This window comes from Cherax quadricarinatus, chromosome 50 (assembly GCF_038502225.1).
Source record: "Cherax quadricarinatus isolate ZL_2023a chromosome 50, ASM3850222v1, whole genome shotgun sequence".
Classification (NCBI taxonomy): Eukaryota; Metazoa; Arthropoda; class Malacostraca; order Decapoda; family Parastacidae; genus Cherax; species Cherax quadricarinatus.
In genome coordinates, this window is record NC_091341.1 from 22,820,590 (window position 1) to 22,843,266 (window position 22,677).

Below are 22,677 nucleotides of genomic sequence, written 5' to 3' on the forward strand. Positions count from 1 at the left end.
AGGAAACCAAAGAAATACAATACATAGTATAGTACATGGCAACTGTTTGTAGTAATGTGATATATGGTGGGTTAATGAAAAGAATATGTATACGTATACTGTATTGTATTATGTGGTGTGTGATATTTCTTAAGGACTATCTTTTAAAGACTAAGCCTCACAAGAGCAGGTAATGTACCCACTGTACTGGAATTGGTAAATCCAAAAGTTTTTGGTTAACACAGTGAATTTTCAGTGCCAATTCACAAACGCTTAATAGTCATTGAGTGGTCGCCTCTTTGTAGGGGTTGTGTGTTCCTTGGGTAGGAACACAACGAAGATCAAAGATACCTGCAGTTCTTTTCATCCAACACACACTCAAAACTCCTGGCTAACATTGATGGACTTGAAAAGCTTCCATATGAGGCTTATTTGAAGAAATTAGACATCTTTGATGCATCAAGATCACTTAGCAAATGTTGGGAGAAAATCCAGGTGTTAATAAATGACTGGAGTTCTCCCAACCCCTCACAAAAAATAGGTGATATGGACTGCATAGCAGATTCCAAGTGAGGAATTTGATGCTGGTCATTGCATAATAAATTTGAGCTTAGTTTTTAAGAATTGCATCCTCAAAAAGAGTGGTAGTGTGATATATTTAAAATATGTAGGGCTTGTTTCCATTTTGATTTTCAAACACAAGTATCATCATAGTGCTCACATACACTCCTCAGTCTATGCCCGACAGAGATATGTTTCCTTAAATATGGGTCAGATGGCATTATTTAAACGAAAGAGAAAGCAAACCCATACAAAAGTGTATGGGGTCTGGTTAATCCATTCTGCATATTGACTAAAAAATTATGAAATCTGAACCATAAGTATCAAACTGGCATCTTACTCAGTAGCAAACTATGCACCAGCAAAACTTCCACTGTGATTCTAGAAACCAGTGTTAAGCAATAAACATAGTATTGTACCCATGAAACCAAACCACATGAATGAATAAAAATTCAGGGCTCACTGAAGAGGGTCATATATTATTCAGTCAGTACTTGATGCATGAAGATGAATTCTTGTAATAGATAATGAGGAAGTTTTAGGATAGTAAAAAATTTTAATGTAAGAGGTGGTGGTTATAAATACATACACTGTCTTGTCATGCAGAACTACGTTATTAATGCCAGGGTCTGTCAAGTAGATCTACGTCGTGAGCTCGGCTCGCTTAGATAAGCTGTGAGTGGTAAATTTTGGCCTAGGTAGACAATGGGTCTATGTGGTGATTGTGCACAGTATAAAACGAAAAATCCTGCCTCCTGCAATGCATAATGGGAAAAACAAAAACCTAACCAATTTAAAATAATGACTTTGAGGTATTTTCTAAGAATGGTTTCTTGGTATTATTTAATAGAATGAAAGACTTACTACTGAAACAGAGATAATTTTGCTTGGTTCCAGGAGTGGAAGTAGCTTGAAATTGGCCTCAAAATAACAGAAATATTCAATTTTTGCCAATTTTCCTAAGGACGGGTTAGGTCCCCCCCACATCCCTTGGTCTGTTCTATGGGTTTTTACTAGGTCTTATTCAATTATTGGGAAGCTGTAAGCCATGACCAATCATTCCTGGTTATATTTTATTGTCCTAAAAATAGGGCAATCTTCAATTTGTGTGATGAATTTAAAATTGAAGACAGGTGCAATATAGAAGAGGCCTTGGGGTGTAATTAATGAACAGAGGAAATGTAGTTTGTGCCTAGAATGTCTACACCATTTATTTTGGACTCTGTCTTTAACCCTTTCAGGGTCAAGAGGCTCTCTCCTAAACTTGTTCTCAGGGTGGAAAATTTTTTGGGAAAAAAATTTTTTTTTTTACTTATGAAAAGAGAATCTTTTTCCGATCATAATGACACCAAAAGTGTGAAAAATGATGGAAAACTTACGGAATTATGCTCTCGCGAAGTTAGCGGCCTTGACAATGTTTATGCATCGACGATTTTGCCCACTTTGAGCCCTGTTCTCGGCCAATTCCAATGTACTTGTTGACAAAAATCATAACTTTTCCGCTAGAACTCCATTTTTTCTATCGAATGAGTACAAGAAACCACCCATTTACTGATTTCAACTATCCAATAAAGTGGTCAGAAATTAGCAATTTTGCCAATTTTGCACAAATTTCAAAAGGTGCCAATTTCCAAATAGGGTCCAGAATAAACAAGACAGATATTCCTGGCACTAAAATAACATTTCCTCTCTTCATTAGTCACATCCCCAGGCCCCCTCTTACATTTCTTTTGCCTTCCACTTTGAATTTTTATTCTCACAAAAAATAAAAGATTTACTGTTATGCAGACTACTGCATTAGTGTAGAAATGGTATAAATAATATCAACACACTTGTGAAAGAATATTAGACTCGCCAGTTGACGTGTATTGGACGCATGGCATAATTTGTTTATTTTTTAACTTTGGCAAAAATCAAACATTTCTGCTACTTTGAGCTCAGTTTCGAGGTACTTTTCATTGTGAAACCAATCAAAATCATCTCAATTTCTGTAATATGTCTTCCATTCTATAAAATGAGACCAGGGAAAACTAGAATACAACGATAAATACCATACGAAAATACAGTGCAAAGTCTCTGTTTTAAGCCAAAAACACGGTCAAAGTTTTTTTTCTCATTACGCACTGTGTGCTGCAGGATTTTTTTTATACTGTGCACACTGACCACATTGACCCATTCTTTCATATGTAGGCCTACCAGCTTTCTCTCGCTAGATTTGAAGGCGCTAGAATTTAGGCGTACTAGTACGTCAATAACCCTAGTGTGTAAGCCATGCTGGTACATCGGAAACCCTGAAAAGGTTAAACTGGATTTTTTTTTTAATTTTTGCATAAAATTGGCCAAATTATCAACTTGTGTGCATTTTATTGGATAGTTTTATTAATAGTTGAATGGGTGGTTTTTTGTGCTCAATCAATAGAATGGAAACTATACTAGTGAAATGGCTGGAATTTGGTCAAATTGAGCAATGAACTTATTTGGCAGTATCACCAATGCGTAAATTGAGCCCAGAATATTAACTTTGTGCCTGCATAATTCCATAAGTTGTCCACCAAATTTCATAATTTTGGTGTCATTACCTTCAGAAAAAGATTCTTAACCCCCTTTTTTTTTTTTAAATGTGGACATTGAGCACTTAATTTTGGGGGCCTGGACAGTGAAAGGGTTAAAATTCACAAGAGCCAATATAGAGTTATTTCTTGTAAAAAAAAAAAATGGTCATACCACTAAAAATAAAACTGATAAATTGTCAGCTACACTGCAGTAACAGTTCTAACCTCCTAAGTAGGACACACCAATATTGAAAGTTTGAAGGCCATCAGAAAAGGCTCTCTAATGCTACTGCATGGAAATGAACAATCAGGAATGGCTTTATGCAACAGACAAAAGAGCACCTGCCCATTGAAATAGATCCATGAACCTTTCTCCTAGTTATAGTTCACCAATGTTAAAAATTTGAAGCTGATTTGATCAGGCATTGTCAAGTTATAAACAAAATCGTAGAAGAGAAAACTGTTAGCCACTTAAGGGTATTATGGGATACCTAAGTAACTTAAATACTGTAGTGCAGTTTTCTTTTTCATTCATTTCATGACACATTCTTTTGATATTGTTACAGTATACATTTTTTCCATTTGTTTTTCACAGTTTCTCAAAACAAAGTGAACTACTCAGTCGCTAAATACTTATGACTACTGACTCTTTAACTAATACACTAATCTGGCCCACATGTTAATCATTCATCCTCCCAAGGTCAAACAAAACAAATTTGATAGAGTTGCCCTTTTTCCCTTCCTTGGTTGGATAAAGTAAACTTTATATTTGAGTGTGGAAGGTTATTCCAAAGTTGAAAAAAATAAATGATCAAACTGGACAGGGACAATTTAACCTATTTTTTGACCTCTGTTATCCAACCAACCACAGGTCCCAATTATCCAACCAGCCTCAGGTCCCAATTATCCAACCAACCACAGGTCCCAATTATCCAACCAGCCTCAGGTCCCAATTATCCAACCAGCCTCAGGTCCCAGTTTTCTAACCAACCTCAGGTCCCAATTATCCAACCAGCTTCAGGTCCCAGTTATCCAACCATCCTCAGGTCCCAGTTATCCAACCAGCCTCAGGTCCCAATTATCCAACCAACCACAGGTCCCAATTATCTAACCAGCCTCAGGTCCCAGTTTTCTAACCAACCTCAGGTCCCAATTATCCAACCAGCCTCAGGTCCCAATTATCCAACCAACCACAGGTCCCAATTATCCAACCAGCTTCAGGTCCCAGTTATCCAACCAGCCTCAGGTCCCAGTTATCCAACCAGCCTCAGGTCCCAATTATCCAACCAACCACAGGTCCCAATTATCTAACCAGCCTCAGATCCCAGTTTTCTAACCAACCTCAGGTTCCAATTATCCAACCAGCCTCAGGTCCCAGTTATCCAACCAGCCTCAGGTCCCAGTTATCCAACCAGCCTCAGGTCACATAAGTATTAGATACTATAACTATCTGTAGTATATGTACAGTACTAATAACTATAATTGTGCTTGTTTTGGGAAAATTATAATCACACAATAAAAACAACAGCAATGCATGAATACTGAGAAACTTTTGTCATGCATCAATCATACTACTTAAGTACTATTGTCATGCAGGTATTTCAACTAACAACAACAGTTAACCAAAAAAACGAATTCTTCCCATATAATCTACAGATACTGATACCCAAATGAAATTAGTATATCCCATTTTAATGAATGTTATGGCTTTAGAACACAATTGTAGACATTGTTCTTTGCTAACACTGATATAGAGGTACTATACATTTATATTGTGAATAAGTATACAGTAAATACTAAATACCACTGTTAAAAAAAAAAAAAAAAAATTTTCTTATAAATGCTTTAAAAAATAATTTTTGCCAGTCTAACAAACTGAAGTCTGTTACATTTGATTTGATTTCTTTTACAGTGATATTGTATATATCACAGTAAACACTCAATTTAATGAAGTGGCAGGTGGCCAGTAATGATGAGTGTGGTAGCTGGAGATAAGGCTGTTTTGTCATGTTTGTAACAATAACTGACAATTCTCTAACCAGAGACTTTACCCCAAATTTCTGAAATATGTTTATCAAGGCCCATTAAACTGAGAGTTTACTGTATATTTAAAATGTATTACTAGTACCATGCATTGCTATAGCAACATATATTCTTCATTTTCACTGGAGGTCTTCTATTTCCAATAGTCTCTTCCTAGGCCTTTGGATGACATTTTTTGTTAAAATGCACACCAAAACTTCTAAATGACCCTTCTAATTAAAACAGGAAGTTTAGTAGTACTAGGAAAAGTCATAAAAAGTAGAATATATATGAATTATCATAGAATTTAATGTTTAAGGTAAAATTTATAAGAATTGTTATATACTGTAATTACAAACATCATATAAATTAAGACAGCAACAAGATTGTATTGAAGGAAAAAGTACAGAACTTCATTATATGTATGGATTTAGCGAGTTTATTATACATTTAATTTTGTTATACTGTTAATGTGAGAAGAGATGTGTATTATTATAATTATGGGGAAGTGCTAAACCCATAAGGGTCATACTGCACCTGGGGAATGGGAAGTAAGGGAAGGGTAGCTCCAATTAATTGTATCCAGAACCTTTTACCAGCACCACAGCACCTTCCTGCTCCCCTTGAAGGAATCTGTGTGATGTCTCATAAGTACATGTGTGTGAGGGGTTTAAATCTGTATTCTGAGATGTCAATGGTGGTTCTGGGCTGGTACAATAAACTTGAAAAAGGAGATTAGAAAAGCATGAAAAGGGAGAGAAATATGGGAATATTTTATGATGATTTTGCTCTCAGGGGTCAGTTGGATAACTTAATTGCTTCAAATTTGACAGGATATGCAAAATGAAAATGCTAGAACAAAAATAAAAATTTTTGTTGAAGGCAATTAGTGTAACACAGTATATGAAAAATAAAATTTTTTGTTGAAGGCAGTGTAATACAATATATGGATGTATGGAGAGACTGGAAAGCACCAGTATTTTGAGTATCTATTAAGAAAAAATGGAACAGATGCCAAAATACTAACTAAAAGAAGTTTTAAGTGATTGAATAATGTGTAGGGAAAAAAAAAAGTATGAGAAAAAATGTGTGGATTGGAAGTGGGGCAAAAATCATTTGAATTGCATATTGTAGTTTGGTCTACTCTGATATGAGGAAGTTCAACATAAATAACCTAACCTAATATACTGATTAAGAAAATGGACTGAAAATGATAAGAGATATATAATTTTAGCATATTGTAGGACTTTGAGAGCAATATGTGGTGTGAATATTATGTAGAGAATTCGGAGTTTGGAGATTAGGTGGTGTGGAGTAACCAAAAGTATTATTCAGAGGGCTGAAGAGAGGGTTCTTGAGGTAGTTGGGACATTTAGAGAGGCTGGAGGAAAAACAGGATGTACAAATCTGGGATGAAAGGGTAGGAGTTGTCCGACAAATGGTTGGATGAAGGTTGGTAAAGGAAGTTTGAGTGCTAGAGGCTTGGACATCCAACAGGCTTTGTGTGTGTGTGTGTGTATGTGTGTGTGTGTGTGTGTGTGTGTGTGTGTGTGTGTGTGTGTACTCACCTAATTGTGGTTGCAGGGGTCGAGACTCAGCTCCTGGCCCTGCCTCTTCACTGATCGCTACTGGGTCCTCTCTCTCTCTCTCTCTCTCTGCTTCCTGAGCTTTGTCATACCTCTTCTTAAAACTATGTATGGTTCCTGCCTCCACTACTTCACTTGCTAGGCTATTCCACTTGCTGACAACTCTATGACTGAAGAAATACTTCCTAAAGTCCCTGTGACTCGTCTGAGTCTTCAGCTTCCAGTTGTGACCCCTTGTCCCTGCGTCCCCTCTCTGGAACATCCTATCTCTGTCCACCTTGTCTATTCCCCGCAGTATCTTGTATGTCGTTATCATGTCTCCCTGACCCTTCTGTCCTCCAGTGTCGTCAGTCCGATGTGTGTGTGTGTGTGTGTGTGAGAGAGAAAGAGATAGACAGATAGATAGATAGATATATAAGAATGTGAAGGTTGGTGCCAAGGGGATGAGGCTTGGGGGGGTTGAAGCCCCCAAAATTTCATTAATGCCTTCCCAAAGCCACCCCCCCCCCTCCAATAAAATTAGTAATAATAAGGCTGCTTCACAAGAGGTCTCCTAGCCCTGCTTTCCAACCCAATAGCCACCCCTAAACAACCCAGCATAGAAATTCTGGTACTGTCCATGGTGAAGACCAAAATAAAGTGGGGTATTTTTCAGTGTATAGCCACAACAGGCATTAATGTATTCAGGTATTCTGAAAAAAATGGGCAACATAATTTCAGTTGCAATTTTTTAGTGTGTTTTTAGTAGTATTAGATTTGGTAATTATGTATTTTGACTTATTTACATATGCACATGATGCATGGTAGGTTATTTTGATAATGACATTATATATTTTTATGATTCTTACAAATACAATCTCTTATATTTATAAAGTGAGTGCAGTTGAACCACTTTGTAATGGCTTGATATACTGATTGAATGTTCTCATACCTTTAATTTTTCACTTACACCACTGCAGAGAAATTATATAATGGACAGAGGTACCAAAATTACCGAAGGCAACTCCAGAATAACACCTGTGTTGTCACCCAGGCAAAGTTTGTTCAGTATCTGACCGGCATGCTACAGTTTCTTAAACTTTTGTTCCAGATAACCAACAGTGAATATAAATACAGTACATAAGGCCAGTGAATAACAACATACTGTATACTTCGTCTACTGACTATACATGCAGACATTTATAAAATGACTCACCTCTAATGTTGTTCTGGAGATGTGTGTGTGTGCGCGTGTCTGTGCATGTGTGTGCGTGTGCACTGTGTGTGTGTGTGTGTGTGTGTACTTGCCTAATTGTGGCTGCAGGGGTCGAGACTCGGCTGTGCGTGTGTGCACACTGTGTGAATGTGTGTGAATGTGTGTGCTTGTGTGTGCACGTGTGTGTGTGTGCGTGTGTGTTTGTGCATGTGTGTACTCACCTAGTTGTGGTTGCGGGGGTCGAGTCACAGCTCCTGGCCCCGCCTCTTCACCTGGCCGCTACCCGGTCATTCTTCCCACTCCAGGAGCTTTACCATACCTCTTCTTAAAGCTATGTATGGATCCTAGCTCCACTACATCACTACCCAGGCTATTCCACTTCCTGACAACTCTGTGACTGAAGAAATACTTCCTAACATCCCTGTGGTTCATCTGAGTCTTCAGCTTCCAACTGTGGCCTCTCATTGCTGTGTCCCATCTCTGGAACATCCTGTCTCTGTCCACCTTGTCTATACCTCTCAGTATTTTATGTCATTATCATATCCCACCCCTAACTCTCCTGTCTTCCAGTGTCACCAGGTTGATTTCCCTTAACCTCTCCTTGTAGGACATACCCCTTAGCTCTGGAACTAGGCTTGTTGCAAACCTTTGCACATTCTCTAGTTTCCTTACATACTTGGCTAGGTGAGGGTTCCAAACTGGCGCTGCATATTCCAATATGGGCTTAACGTACACAGTGTACAGGGTCCTGAATGACTCCTTATTATGTCGGAATGCTGTTCTTAGGTTTGCCAGGCGCCCGTATGCTGCAGCGGTTATTTGGTTGATGTGTGCCACAGATGTTCCGGGTGTTATACTCACACCAAGATCCTTTTCCTTGAGTGAGGTTTGTAGGCTCTGGATCCCTAGATTGTACTCTGTCTGTGGTCTCCTTTGCCCTTCCCCAATCTTCATGACTTTGCACTTGGTGGGGTTAAACTCCAGGAGCCAATTGCTGGACCAGGCCTGCAGTCTGTCCAGATCCCTCTGTAGTTTTTGCCTGGTCTTCGTCCAATTGAATTCTTCTCATCAACCTCACATCATCTGCAAACAGGGACACTTCAGAGCCTATTCCTTCCGTCATGTCGTTCACAAATATCAGAAACGGCACCAGTCCTAGGACTGATCCCTGTGGCACCCCGCTCGTTACCGGCGCCCACTTTGACACCTTGCCACGTACCATGACTCGCTGCTGTCTTCCTGACAAGTATTCCCTGATCCACTGTAGTGCCTTCCCTGTTATCCCTGCTTTGTCCTCCAGCTTCCACACTAATCTCTTGTGTGAAACTGTGTCAAACGCCTTCTTACAGTCCAAGAAAATGCAGTCTACCCACCCCTCTCTCTTGTCTTACTGCTGTCACCCTGTCATAGAACTCCAGTAGATTTCTGACGCAGGATTTCCCATCCCTGAAACCGTGCTGGCTGTCGTTGATAAGCTCATTCTTTTCTAGGTGCTCCACCACTCTTCTGATAATTTTCTCCATGACCTTGCATACTATATACGTTAGTGACACTGGTCTGTAGTTCAATGCTTCATGTCTGTCTCCTTTTTTTTTTTTGTGTGTGTGTGTGTGTGTGTGTGTGTGTGTGTGTGTGTGTGTGTGTGTGTGTGTGTGTGTGTTTGTTTGTTTGTTTGTTTGTTTGTTTTCACTTCTCAGTAAGCTGTACTCTTGGAAATGATACACTGCTAAAAATGACTTGAGGAAGAAAAGGAAAACAATAATTGAAATATCCAAATGAAATAAAGAAGCTGCCATTTTATGTTGATATGAAAAAAAAGAGTAGGACCAGATGAGAGAGCACAGTACAATATTTTAAAGAATGTGCAGAAGAACTAAGTTATCCACTCTTGAAAATTTTGAGGAATTTAAGATAAACTGACTAACAAATGAAAAATGGCACACACTTTGCTGATACAGTATTTATTTAAATAGTATAGGTAACATGAGCAACCCTTTGAACTATAGACCTATATTGCTGATAGGTTTCTGTCAAAATATTGGAAGAAAAGCCATTAGAAAAAAGTGGCAAAAATACTTGGATAACAGAAACCTGCTAAACAGCCAGCTGGTTTTCTATTTGAAAATTCCTGTTTAAGAAATCTTTTAAACTGTTATTACAGTTACCCACATTATAATATAAAGAAGTAGAATTAAAGACTCCATTTTAATTTTATTGTAGTTCCTTACGAAAAATTTATATAGATTAGAAAAATACATGAACAAAAAAGTAAAATCTTACAGTAGACATAAGGTTTTTTGTTTGAAAGGAAAATGCATACAGCATTAAGACATGAAATGCCATTGGCAAATGTCACTAAAAAAGCTCGTTGGGATTGGTGTTTGTCCCAATTATTTTAACATAAAATATTTGCCATAAGGAAAAATTGTGAATGTTTGTAGATGATGCATGGATCTCTTGCAAAATACAGTAAATAATAAAAACTACTGTAAATCCCTGATTATTGCATTTACCAGACAAATTTTGACAGTGATGGCAAAACTCCACTAACACTCTTATGATTGCTTTTTCACTTTAATTTACTCTATTTCCATATATTTGAGTGTTGGGGCTAAACTTTCACAGAGAAAACATTAGATCTGAAAGGGGATATAGGAGGGTGCTGATTTAGTAAGAGTAAAAATAAGTAGAGGAAGCAATTTGGGCAGCTTTAAAAACAGATTAGACAAATACAAATATGGAAATAGTCTGAAGTGAGAAGTTTCTACCTAGCAGGAGCCAGTAGGCCTGCTGCAGTATTTCCATCTTAGGATCCTGTTGTAGAAGCAGTGTTACTAGAAAGTTTATTCAGGAATGAAATTACATCTCAAAGGGATAGAGTAGCTTAGACTATCTCCATCTACCTGCATCACAAGTCCCTCAAGGGGCTCACAAAGGATCTAGTAAGGTAGTTGTTGATTTAAAAAGATATAGGAATGTTCTGATTTGGCAACTGACATGTAGATTAATACAACAAACTGCAGTGGAGTGTCATTAAAATGAGCGCTTTAGGTAGCTTTAAAAAATAAGTTAGAATTTTTTTCTTATTATTCATGAGGTGCTAACCCCCTCAGTCATATAACACTAGGGAAATTGGAGAAATGGGAGGTAATCAGGCCTGATCTGCAATAGGGAAAGGTCACTAATTCTTATTTGCATATTCTTTACTTTTTTTTTTTATGTATGGAAAAAATTAAAGAAACTTTATTTCATTTACCCACAAAGTCAAAATTTTCCACAAGCTAACCTCGTATATACTGTATGTGCTACATGTGTGGATTGCTGTGTGTGTTTTGTAATATATTTGCAAGTAAATTTTAGGGTTGAATGCAATATGGTATACTTTTTCAATGAAGCATTGGCTTTCCTCCCTAAAAGTTTAAAACAATGTTAAAGGCAGCACCTGTGATAGGATTTTCTGGCCCCACCTCTGAATATTTAAGTATGTCTGTACCATGTCTTCACCTAACTCCCCATCATCCGCATCAATAAATACACATACGTACTTATAAACTTTAATCTGTTAATTGGTAAAATTATTTATTGACCCTAAAAATAATAGTATTTTTTGTAAATATTTTTACAAATGCTTCAGTTTATCATGACTGTCGAAAGTGGTGTTTTGTGTTATATGTACGTACAGTGGACCCCCGCATACCGTTGGCATCACATACCGTTTATTCCGCATACCGCTCACTTTAATCGCAAAAATTTTGCCTCGCATACCGCTCAAAAACCCGCTCACCGCTGTTCGTCTGAGACGCGTCCAATGTGCACCTTAGCCAGCCTCACATGTTCCGCCAGTGGCATTGTTTACCAGCCAGCCTCCGCGGTAGCATCCAAGCATACAATCGTAACATTTCGTATTATTACAGTGTTTTTGGTGATTTTATCTGGAAAATAAGTGACCATGGGCCCCAAGAAAGCTTCTAGTGCCAACCCTACAGCAATAAGGGTGAGAATTACTATAGAGATGAAGAAAAAGATCATTGATAAGTATGAAAGTGGAGTGCGTGTCTCTGAGCTGGCCAGGTTGTATAATAAACCCCAATCAACCATCGCTACTATTGGTGGTACAGCTGCTGCTGCTGCTGCTGCACTGTCAGCTGCTGCTGCTGCTGTAGCATCGTCTGCTGCTGCTGTAGCATCGTCTGCTGCTGCTGTAGCATCGTCTGCTGCTGCTGTAGCATCGTCTGCTGCTGCTGTAGCACTGTCAGCTGCTGCTGCTGTAGCATCGTCTGCTGCTGCTGCTGCTGTAGCATCGTCTGCTGCTGCTGTAGCACTGTTGTTGGTGTGGCTTATTGAGAATATACCAAGAAACAATTAACCCCAGAGGATTTGCCACCCAGGATAACCCAAAAAAGTCAGTGTCATCGAAGACTGTCTAACTTATTTCCATTGGGGTCCTTAATCTTGTCTCCCAGGATGCAACCCACACCAGTCGACTAACACCCAGGTGAACAGGGAAAAATGCCTGGAACTAGTGCTCATATTGGTGAATTTAAAGCCAGCAAAGGTTGGTTTGAGAGATTTAAGAATCGTAGTGACCTACACAGTGTGATAAGGCATGTTCTGGAAGAAAATACCAAACAGGACCTACAGTACTCAGGAGGAAAAGGCACTCCCAGGACACAGTGTCTCATCAGTCATTGCTGCATCTTCAATAAAGGTAAGTGTCATTTATTCTTCATTTAGTAGACTAGTACATGCACAATATATACTGTGCATGTACTACTCTACTATTGTGCATGTATCCTTCTCTTTGTGTGTAGGAAAATGTATATTTCACGTGGTAAAATTTTTTTTTTTCATACTTTTGGGTGTCTTGCACGGATTAATTTGATTTCCAATATTTCTTATGGGGAAAATTCATTCACATACCGATTATTTCGCATACCAATGAGCCCTCTTGCACGGATTAAAATCGGTATGCGGGGGTCCACTGTATATCTAAAATGGATGTTTTTAAGTGAAAATTTAATTTTTGTTATAAACTTTATGCATTTATAAGAAAAATTTGTCTAGGAGCTACAGGAACAAGTTTACAACATGTTAGGAAAGAAAGGAAGTTCACATGAATCTCTCGGAACAGTCGACACTAGGATAACCACTGCTGCCGGGACAACCGATAGAAACTTCATGCCTGCAACACTTCCCTACATTTACTTCCTAAAATACTGCAATTAGCATAATCTTGTAGATATTTTGTTCTCTGATAATAAATCATACTGGCCTTTAAATATTTAAATTATTAAAAAATTTGTAATTATGACAGCATTTTAGTGAAATGTTATCACAAAGACTAAGCAGGTACAGCTCTCATTAAAGCTCCGATGGTTTTTTGTTTTTTGCCTTTTGTTATTGAAATCTACGTTTAAGAGTAAGTTAGGAGAATGTGGTAAGGATCAGTCATAGTTTGACTAGCCATAAGGAGAGAAAGAATCATACAAATAAGAAGGAGGCTAAAGATAAATGCATTTGTAATTGTTTTAACAACGTGACAGAAAATCAGTATGCAAGATCAGCAGTATGAAAACTGCAATATATACGTATATATATACCTGGGTATATAATGAAAAGTGCGCAGGGAAGGTCACAAGCTAGCAGTTTTGTTAAATGCATGGCCTGTACTTTTTCTTTTTTCTCCACAGAATTGAATATCTTAAGTATGTTAATTTTTACAGATATTAGCTTCATTTTGATAAGATTAAAAGTTGGAGGTCTGTATTAATAAAATTCCTTGGTCCAAATTCAGCACTGTTTCTTAATTGAGAGAAAGTCTGAAACTGATGTAGTTGGGCAGGGAACATGCTTATTTGTTGTGGAAATTGTTATCAACATATCAGCCATAATAACATAATAACTTACTAAACACCCTTGTGGCTGGGATGCTGGTCGGTGGTAGCTACCTCACCACCAACAACACTGACCTATGTCCTACTACCAATTCTTTCACTACTTCTTCCATCACTATTTATTATTCTAGATTAGGAAGGTTAAATGAAAGATATTAGGGTGGTCCAGGTTTTTATTTTTATTTTTTATAAAAGCTTCAAAATGATTTTGAGTTTCATAAGGTTTCATTGGTGAATTTAGTTAAACAAAGTGGTTTCCATACAATAAGTGAAGAATGCCTCTTCTGACTGGTAGGTTTCAAGTCTGGTGTAGATGGTTACTGGTGAGGTTGTGATCAGCAACCAACCGCTGCTGGGTCATATCATTATTGCTATTATTATTATTATTACTCTTGCATTATTATGGCTGATATGTCAATAAATAACAATTTCCATACCAGATAAATATGGATGATTTTGAATTGGGATCAGGGAAATTTATCAATAATAACCAAAGTTGGTTTATAATTAGAATAATTAATACTTTTAAAGAATGACTACCTGTGCTACATCAACTGAAACAGTTATGTGACAAATGTATATACAGGCAAACTTCACTAATGCAGCACTTCACTTTAGAGTGATTCTCTAATACTGTGCTTTTCAATTATGTTCGTGTTTATTATTTTCAAAAGTGAAGAGCACATCAAGTTAGCAATACGTACAGTACTGTAGCATTTCTTCCTTTATATTTTTAATTTGTCATCATTTTGTTAGACCTAGCACTATTGCTTACTTAATAAATGATAGGTAAACATGTTTTTAGGTTTTTATATGCACTGGCAAGTGAAAAAAAGGCTGTGATATTTGTTTTATGCCAGTGGTCTAGAACCTTACCCGCCATATTAGCGAGGTATGCCTGTATACTATATGATAAATATTTTTTAAGTGGTATTATAAACTCATACTTGATGGGGAAAGTCAGATTTATAAATCAGGTTTAACAAAATAATAAAGCAGTGGTCATTGCTACAGTATTAATAAAATAGTATCACAGAAATTTCTACACTAGAAAACAATTTAGTTTGATATAGTACATATTTTATGGTGCACATTTGTCTGTTTTGTTTTAGCTAGGTGTATGGCCTCATTATTGATAATTAAAAACAGAATTTCATTCAGAATGGTCTTACTGGTAATGTCAATCCAGTACCTACTGTATATACATTATGTATGAGTTGAGTTGTTAAACTCATATTTTGTGATATACTATAAACATGTCACCGGTTATGGTTGCACATGTTTTGAACCTAAGAAACCACTGGTATTTATGGTATATATTTTCTGCTTCCTTGCCTTTGCATAATCAGGGTTGAAATGAGGGAACTGGGTAAAATGTATATACAGTAGATATATATTGTACTGGCATCATGCATCAATTTGGTTGTTTAACTTAGTTTTGTAATTTAAAAAAAAAAGTGCATATGTCTCAGCTGATGGCAAGTTATTGTTGTCAGGCTTGTTAAGGACCACCAATGTGTAGGCTTAGCTGCTGGTGTTGTTACTTAGTTTATACATGGGAATCTCCCTCCTCCTCCATTCTTCCACTTTTCCCTGTATTCTCTCGCTCTTCTCTTCCATTGCTTTGTTCCCTCCCTTTGCTCCCTTGCTTTATTTCCTTTCTTTCTTCCTTTATTTTTATTTATGTTTTTAGTAGAAGTACAATATTTCAGATTTCTTATTTCAATACAATTATTAATATGGATTAAATATAGCAGTCTGTTTACAAAAGTATCCTGAGAATCTCTCAGCAGTTAGGATTCAGTTATTCTTGGAACCTCTTAGGGCTGCTGCAACCCTTCTATCCAACATTAACAACACACGAACCTTGTGATAATATTTCCTGTAGTACTGTTTTGTTTTGATTAAAAATTTTTTGGATAGCTTCTACTCAATAAGACAGGGTATTACTCTGGGCCTTTTTTTTTTTTTTTTCATTCTAAGGATGTTTTAATAAAATCATAACAATATTTAAATAGATGCAGCCTATACTGATGTAAAAGGGCAAAATTCCCAGCACTGTTTGCAAGCATGAGGTAGTCAGTGATGTATTATTAGTGGTAATGACTGACATGTAATGCTAAACAAAATGCCTGCGCTCTGTTCGAGATTTTTCTGTAGTTGCATGGCCTCCAGGAATGAAGCCTTCACAGATATGTAACCTTCACTGTATATTAATCAGTATTAGATTTTTTAGATTAAAAATATAATAGTACAGCAAACCCTTGATTTAATGGACTGATAAGGGAAAGTGAGTGGCCAGTAATGGCAATTGTTGTAGATAAATATGATATTGTTTTGCCTTCATTCCCCTTGAGGGAGGATCCTTGACACTGATGAGGGGCTCTTGATCTAAGGAATTGGATCTGTGCTCCAGTTTCCTGAATTTAGCCTGAAAGCCTTCCACCCCCTCCCCCCTCCCCACAGGCACTGTATAATCCTTATGGGTTTAGCGCTTCCCCATGATAATGATAATTTGCCTTCATAATAACAAAATTCTGTAACCAATGGATGTTCATTGTTTCTGAATCAACTGACCCAGTGAATTTTGTCCCATATTTCTGAAGTTTATTATATCACTTTTAAATCAAAGGTTTACTGTATGTAATTATAGTTTTTGAGTTAATATTTTTTGCTATTAGAATTTTTACAAATAACATTGCACAGTGTGTTGGGAAAAAATACAAATTACAAACACTGGGACACACTATTGGAAATATTTTGGTCCTGGCACCTTGGTCAAATGTAAATTTAGAGTGACCAAGGTCCCAGGACTAAAAAGTTTCCAATAAAATGTGTTAGGCATTTTTTTTTTAAACTGTTGGTACCACATACCGTTTTTACTATTAAGCCACTGGACCAGCTGGCTACAATAAGATTCATCCAACTAAGTATATCTATACACCATAGGAAGGTTAGCATAGGCACCACTGCATCCACAAATGCAAGTTTTGTGGCCACATTAGCTGGAGATTTGTCTGTAAAAACTTGCATTTGTGGTCACAGTGGTGTCTATGCTAACCTTTCTATGGTGTATAAATACACCTAGTTAGATGAATCTTATTGTAGCCAGCTGACCCAGTGGTTAACCAATGTGGACAGACTATAGGGAATAATCATTTAATGTTGTGTGTTATTTTACTAGTTTTCTATAAAAAGGTCCCCCATATCCACAGGTGATACATTCCAAGAACTACCGCAGAGACCCGAAACTGCAGATAGTAGCAAACCTCTATACAGTAAATCCTTGACTTAAAAACACATTGAGAATCTTTTGTATTATGTACGATATCATTATTATATCATTATCATGTATAATATCATTATTATATCACTATTATACACAATACAGAAGGCCCCCAATATGTTCATAAGTTGAGGACTTCCTGTATATGTCATTTTTTGTTTACACACCTATGATAGTTTAATTGATAAATTATACACAGTACGACATTACCAACATTTACAATGTACATTATTATACTTCACGAATGGAAGATTAATTTTTGCTGTACATCTTAGCGACCTCAGCATGCAATTTTTTTTTCTTGTATTGAGTGGATTATTGTTATTATAATAAAAACCAAGTGCTAAACCCACTAGGGGATATGCAGTTAATTATCACTTTTTCAGTGATGGGAATCACTTTATGGCTTCTCTGAGGCCATTATTGAGCAAAATTAAGGGTTATTTTTGGGCCACAGTAAGCCGTGGAAAAATTAGTCCGCAGATACAGGGGTTCTACTGTACTAAAGTTTTCACTTTTCAGTGTTAATGATTAGTAAAAAATGAAATACTTTAGACTGTTATGTTGCTCCACTACTTGGTGTCAGTAATCAGTATGCAACTACAAAAATATATAGTACAAAGTCTTTACATAGAAACATGTAGGGTACTGAAATTCATAGAAAAAGTTCAAATGCAGTACTGCGAGAATATTTTATAAAATTTACAAAATGTTTACTATACTGAGAAAAACTGCTACATTTTATCCAACTCTACAGTTACTGTATATCCACATTATTAAATTTGCATCTTCTTGACAATACTGATTGAAAAGGAACCAATTGCTGTGAGGATACTTGGATAGTTGGGTTTGTTGTCATTCATAGTTGTGCCACCTGCTTGCAGGCACTACTGATGTCCCTACCCCCTCATGTGTGTAGCTTGTAGTGTGCAGCTGGCAACCAAATGCATTTTAACTGATTGCCCACTACTTGGGTCATTTCTCTTTAGTCACAGTTTTCATAATTACCAGACTGTCAGTAGGGATCTCAGGAAACTTTTGGCAGTAACGATTTAATGGGAATTAACTGATGTTTGTGTTGTTCTATTCACACTAGTGCTTTTTATTCCTTGTTTATAATTTTTTCCTTGTCTTGTATTTCTTTTTTGTTGCTGAAGGATTTACATGGTCAGAGTGCTCTTCAACTTTCAAAACTACCTTTCTCATTCAGAATTCTGATAATATTTGTAAGTGTTTTTGTATTTCATTAAAATATTTTGATTGTAAACTGAAAACCAGCTAATTGTAATTAACAAAATCCAGCTTATAAAGAGTTATATTGATGGGCTGTATATGGTAAATTAAAAAACATGAACTTATGATTGCTATATACATTTCTCAAGTCAACACCGAGTAGCTTCTCCATCTCTAAAGACTTGGTTTATAATATAAATACCATATTTAAAATCACTGACCTGAAGTTTTACATGGAAAATAAAAAGATAAAAATCAATCACATTCATATATCATATAGTTGAGAGATGTGAGAAACCATTGTACCATCATTGCAGAAAGTCACCTGATTGTCCCTTCCTTACATTTACTTAATATACAAGTCTTGTGTATGAATTTCATATATTAATGTATAGTCAAAGGTATTTGTTAATAAAAAATTAATGTACATAGTTTGTAGTGTGCAGATATTTGTACACTGTATAATCACTTTCCTTAATTCTACAGTGTCAGAAAAGAATAAGTTCCACCATGGCCAGAATCTAGGCTTCTTAACAGATTAATTTCTTAACGTTTCCTCTCTGAGAATGTGCAGATATTGTCCTCTTCATCTCTAAGTTGTACTCAGAACTGCATCCCAAAGTATAGTAAGTTGAGCTTCATAGCTCATATCTCCCCCATGCTTGTATATTTTTCTTCATTGTTTGAATTTATCACTTAAGTCTTTTCTGATGTGTAGCACCTCATACACTAATTCAAATCATAAATGACGACAGAATATGCTTAATATCAATTTTATTTATCTCACCATATGAGCAGCAGAAATGTGGTGTTTTTAATAACCGAGAAAGGTACTATGGGACAAAGTACTTACTAGCAGCATTAGTGACTTTAATAGTTTACTGCCATCATATTTTAGGCATTGGTAATCACTGAATGTTATGCATAGACTGTAGCAAAATTATCCAGCAAACTTCTCCCCTTTACATTAAATATAAAAAATAAATAAACTTTAGATACCACTTTTTGCAGAATAAATTTGTATACTGTATTCACATAAGAAATTTTACACTGCAAATGGTTTTCAATAATGAACATCGTCTGTATTTACTATTTACACACACACTATTTTTTGCGTATTAGTGTCAATTCTAATTACCATATAAGGCTTCAGTGAAGCCAAATTGTATAAATACTATTAAAAAACAAGAGAGAGACTTTGCTTCAGACAGTAAACAAGCATTCATGATTAGTGTACAAAGGATGAGCTTGTTCTTACCGACTTTGTTGGAGATCCTGATTCAGACCATCTGCGAGGTTGAGTGTCATTATTACCTTCCTCTCTTGGTGATGCTAGTAGGGGTGCTACTCCTTCAGTTATGTCTTCTTCTGCTCCTCTTCCTGCTCCATCTGCTTTTACTCTTGGTCGCAAGGTACTTCGAAAGCCATCAAAAAAGTTCTTTTTAAGTTTGGGTGGACTAGAGGGTACATCAAGCTTATCTACTGATCCTTGCTTTTTAATAGGGATATATGTAGGTATCCGAGATCCTGTAGAGGATGAGGGTGGGGCTGGTGGGGGAGGTGGAGGTTTAGAACTTGTGCACACAACTGATGAACTACTTGCTACAGAAGATGTAGGACCACTAACTCCACTATTGTTGCTTACACTTGGGCTGCAACATAAATTTATTCTGTTGTAATGCTAAGTATTGCTTAATAATTAAACTAATTATTTTAAGCTTCAGTGTACTGTATTCCATAGCTCAGTAAAAACAATTTTGTTATTTATTTATCACATGACTAATCAGTTTTTTGAGGTATAAAAAAACTGTAATTTGATAATTTAAAGATAATGAAATATGGATCTTTTTTTTTTTTTTATTTAATATGGAACTATACTGAAAATCTTAAAGGCAGGTTCAAAGAGGAAAAGTCAAATACATGTATGGCATTTTTAAAGTTATGAAGCAAGAATATTAAGTTTAGGAGACGGCTATGTATGGTTACTGTTACTTTTAATAGTATTAAATTGTGTTTTTTCACATGGTCTCTTTTCTCTATTAATTTGATAGTACTTAGAATTAAAGTGTATTTAATTAGTTTTCATTTCACTCATAAATTTTGCCATTTATTAAAAAATTATATCCTGTAAGTTTAATTTCCAGAGTAGGCTTTCCTTAATGGGGTGTCCAAATTAATTACAATGCATTGAGGTATCTGTGGAGACAGTGTTATCCATGGAAGCAAAGAGGGTAAAAGTATGAGAGTAGAGTGGTACCAATATAATTATATGGGTATAAAGCATGGGTTGTAAATGTTGCAGCAAGGATGAGGCTGGGGGCAGTGGAGATGTCGTGTCTGAAGGTAATGTGTAGTGTAAATATTATGTAGAGAATTTGTAGCTTGGAGATTAGGAGGTGTGAAGTTACTAAAGGCATAATCCAGAGGGCTGAGGAGGGATTGTTGAGGTGGTTTGGACATCTAGAGAAGATAGAGCAAAATAGGATGACAGAGGATGTATAAATCCATAGCGGAAGAAAGTCAGGGTAGTCGTTGACCTAGGAAGGGTTGGAGGGAGAGGGTAAAGGAGGTCTTGTGTGCAAAGGATTTTTGCATTCAGTGTGTTAGATAGGAGTGAGTGGAGGCAAGTGGTTTTTGGGACTTGACAAGCTGTTCGAGTGTGAGCAAGGTAGCATTTTGTGAAGGGTGGAAACTGGTTAGCTTGACTTGAATCCAGGAGGTGGGAAGTACATTGCCTACACTGTACTTCCCACCTCCAGTGAATATTTGCAGTTTGGAGGGATATCTGAACTGTAGTGCCTGCATGCCTCTGGCAAGACAATGATGAAGTGAATGATGATGAAAGTGTTTCTTTTTTGGGTCACCCTGCCTTGGGAGACAGCCAGTGTTAAAAAAAAATCTTCCCAAGATTACTTGAATCATTATTTTTTAAAATATGATGCCTCCTGTATGTCAATATGTTTGAAGCATGTTATCAGTGACAACCATAATTCAGTAAGCCTTTTATTAGTGGGGAGATGCCTCCCTCCCAATTAATAAAAGACCTACAATATAAATAATGTACTCTCTCCCCCTCCAATTCTCCCCAAAAAAGTTTCTTCTTTTATTCACCCTGTAATATAGAGGCTTTATTAATAGTTACCTATAATTACTTTAGCTCAGTTTCTTACCTAAAAGGAATATCTATAGTATTAGCTTTCTTTTTAGTGACAGGAGCACGGTGAGATATGGGAGGCTGGCTGAAAGTTTTACGCAGAGGGGCATTCCAACTGCCGCCTCGCTCTGGTTGATCCATCCTGTAAGATAAAACAAAGTCAAACATTTCTCAGAAATCTGAATACATACAAGCTCTATAACAAGTATATTTATCAGTATTTTGTGATAATTACTAATTTATATAAATATTTAACTTATCACCAATCTTTGAGACACCATTTTAGTACATATATATATATATATGTATATATATGTATGTATATGTTTAAGGTAACCTCTAAATAGTTTTGATTTTGAAAATCATGAAAAAATGAAAATTTAATCAAAGTACATGTAAAGTACTGTATATTTAGTTTCATGATGTGAAACCTTGAAAGTGTTACAGTAAGTCTGTAAAAAGCATCCAAATGAAAGGGTAGGAAATTCTAACAAGGGAAAAGGTTTCCTGTCATATAAACTACAATCTTTCAGTATTGTTATTCAAAGTATAGTGTATTCAGGAAAGTTTGTTATTTCTACTTCATAAGCATGCTGGATTTTTTTTTTTTTTTGTTAGGAAGCAAAGCACATAAAAGGCCACTGTTACAAAGCCATACTGCTGCCAAAGAAGATTCAACACATTTTACAAATACCAAAAATTCAAACCTTTTCCACTAACTTGAAAGTATTGCACCATATTATTTATCTTTAGAACTTCAACATATTTACCATCATATGACTAATTTAGACACCTAATACAAGTACAGCATTTTAGTTTTTCATATTAGAAGTTTTAAATCAAAGTACAGTACAGTAATACAGCATTAATAATTTCAAATTACTGTACACTAAAGATTTGTGAGGTTAAATTCATAAAATTTGCAAACGTGATTTATTAGCGATGGTTAACAGGATAATGCAAGCATGTTTAATGTAAGTTACCACATTTAACAAAAAATTGCTGATGAAGGTTCTAGCGTAAGTTATAATACAGTATTCAGTGACATTGTGACTGACAAGCTAAATATTGTATTAGCATAATTACTCTGAAAGACAATGATAGTTATGAGAAATATATTTTCTGTGAGAAGAGCTTATAAGTTATCTATGTACTACTATACTCAAACCAAAACTCATTACAGGTACTAAGCTACATCTAAAACAAATTACACAG

General features: G+C 36.3%; 1 protein-coding gene and 1 long non-coding RNA gene across 15 annotated transcripts in view; one reads left to right on the plus strand and one right to left on the minus strand.

Annotated features, from left to right (window-relative positions):
- LOC138854147 (uncharacterized) overlaps positions 1–22,677 on the plus strand; it is a 133,122-nt gene that overhangs the window by 37,032 nt on the left and 73,413 nt on the right. The gene's annotated exons all lie outside the window — the stretch shown is intronic.
- The window catches only part of trio (trio Rho guanine nucleotide exchange factor), an 810,995-nt gene that overhangs the window by 6,696 nt on the left and 781,622 nt on the right, over positions 1–22,677 (minus strand). For 13 of the 14 annotated variants that reach the window (XM_070095516.1, XM_070095520.1, XM_070095522.1 and 10 more), the window contains 2 exons: positions 21,479–21,604; positions 19,567–19,960 (listed from right to left, as the gene is read on the minus strand). In XM_070095516.1, the coding sequence (XP_069951617.1) occupies positions 19,567–19,960; positions 21,479–21,604 (520 nt within the window). Of the gene's footprint in view, positions 1–9,506; positions 14,139–19,566; positions 19,961–21,478; positions 21,605–22,677 lie in introns of those variants that run through there. The other variant, XM_070095528.1, reaches the window with a different exon arrangement.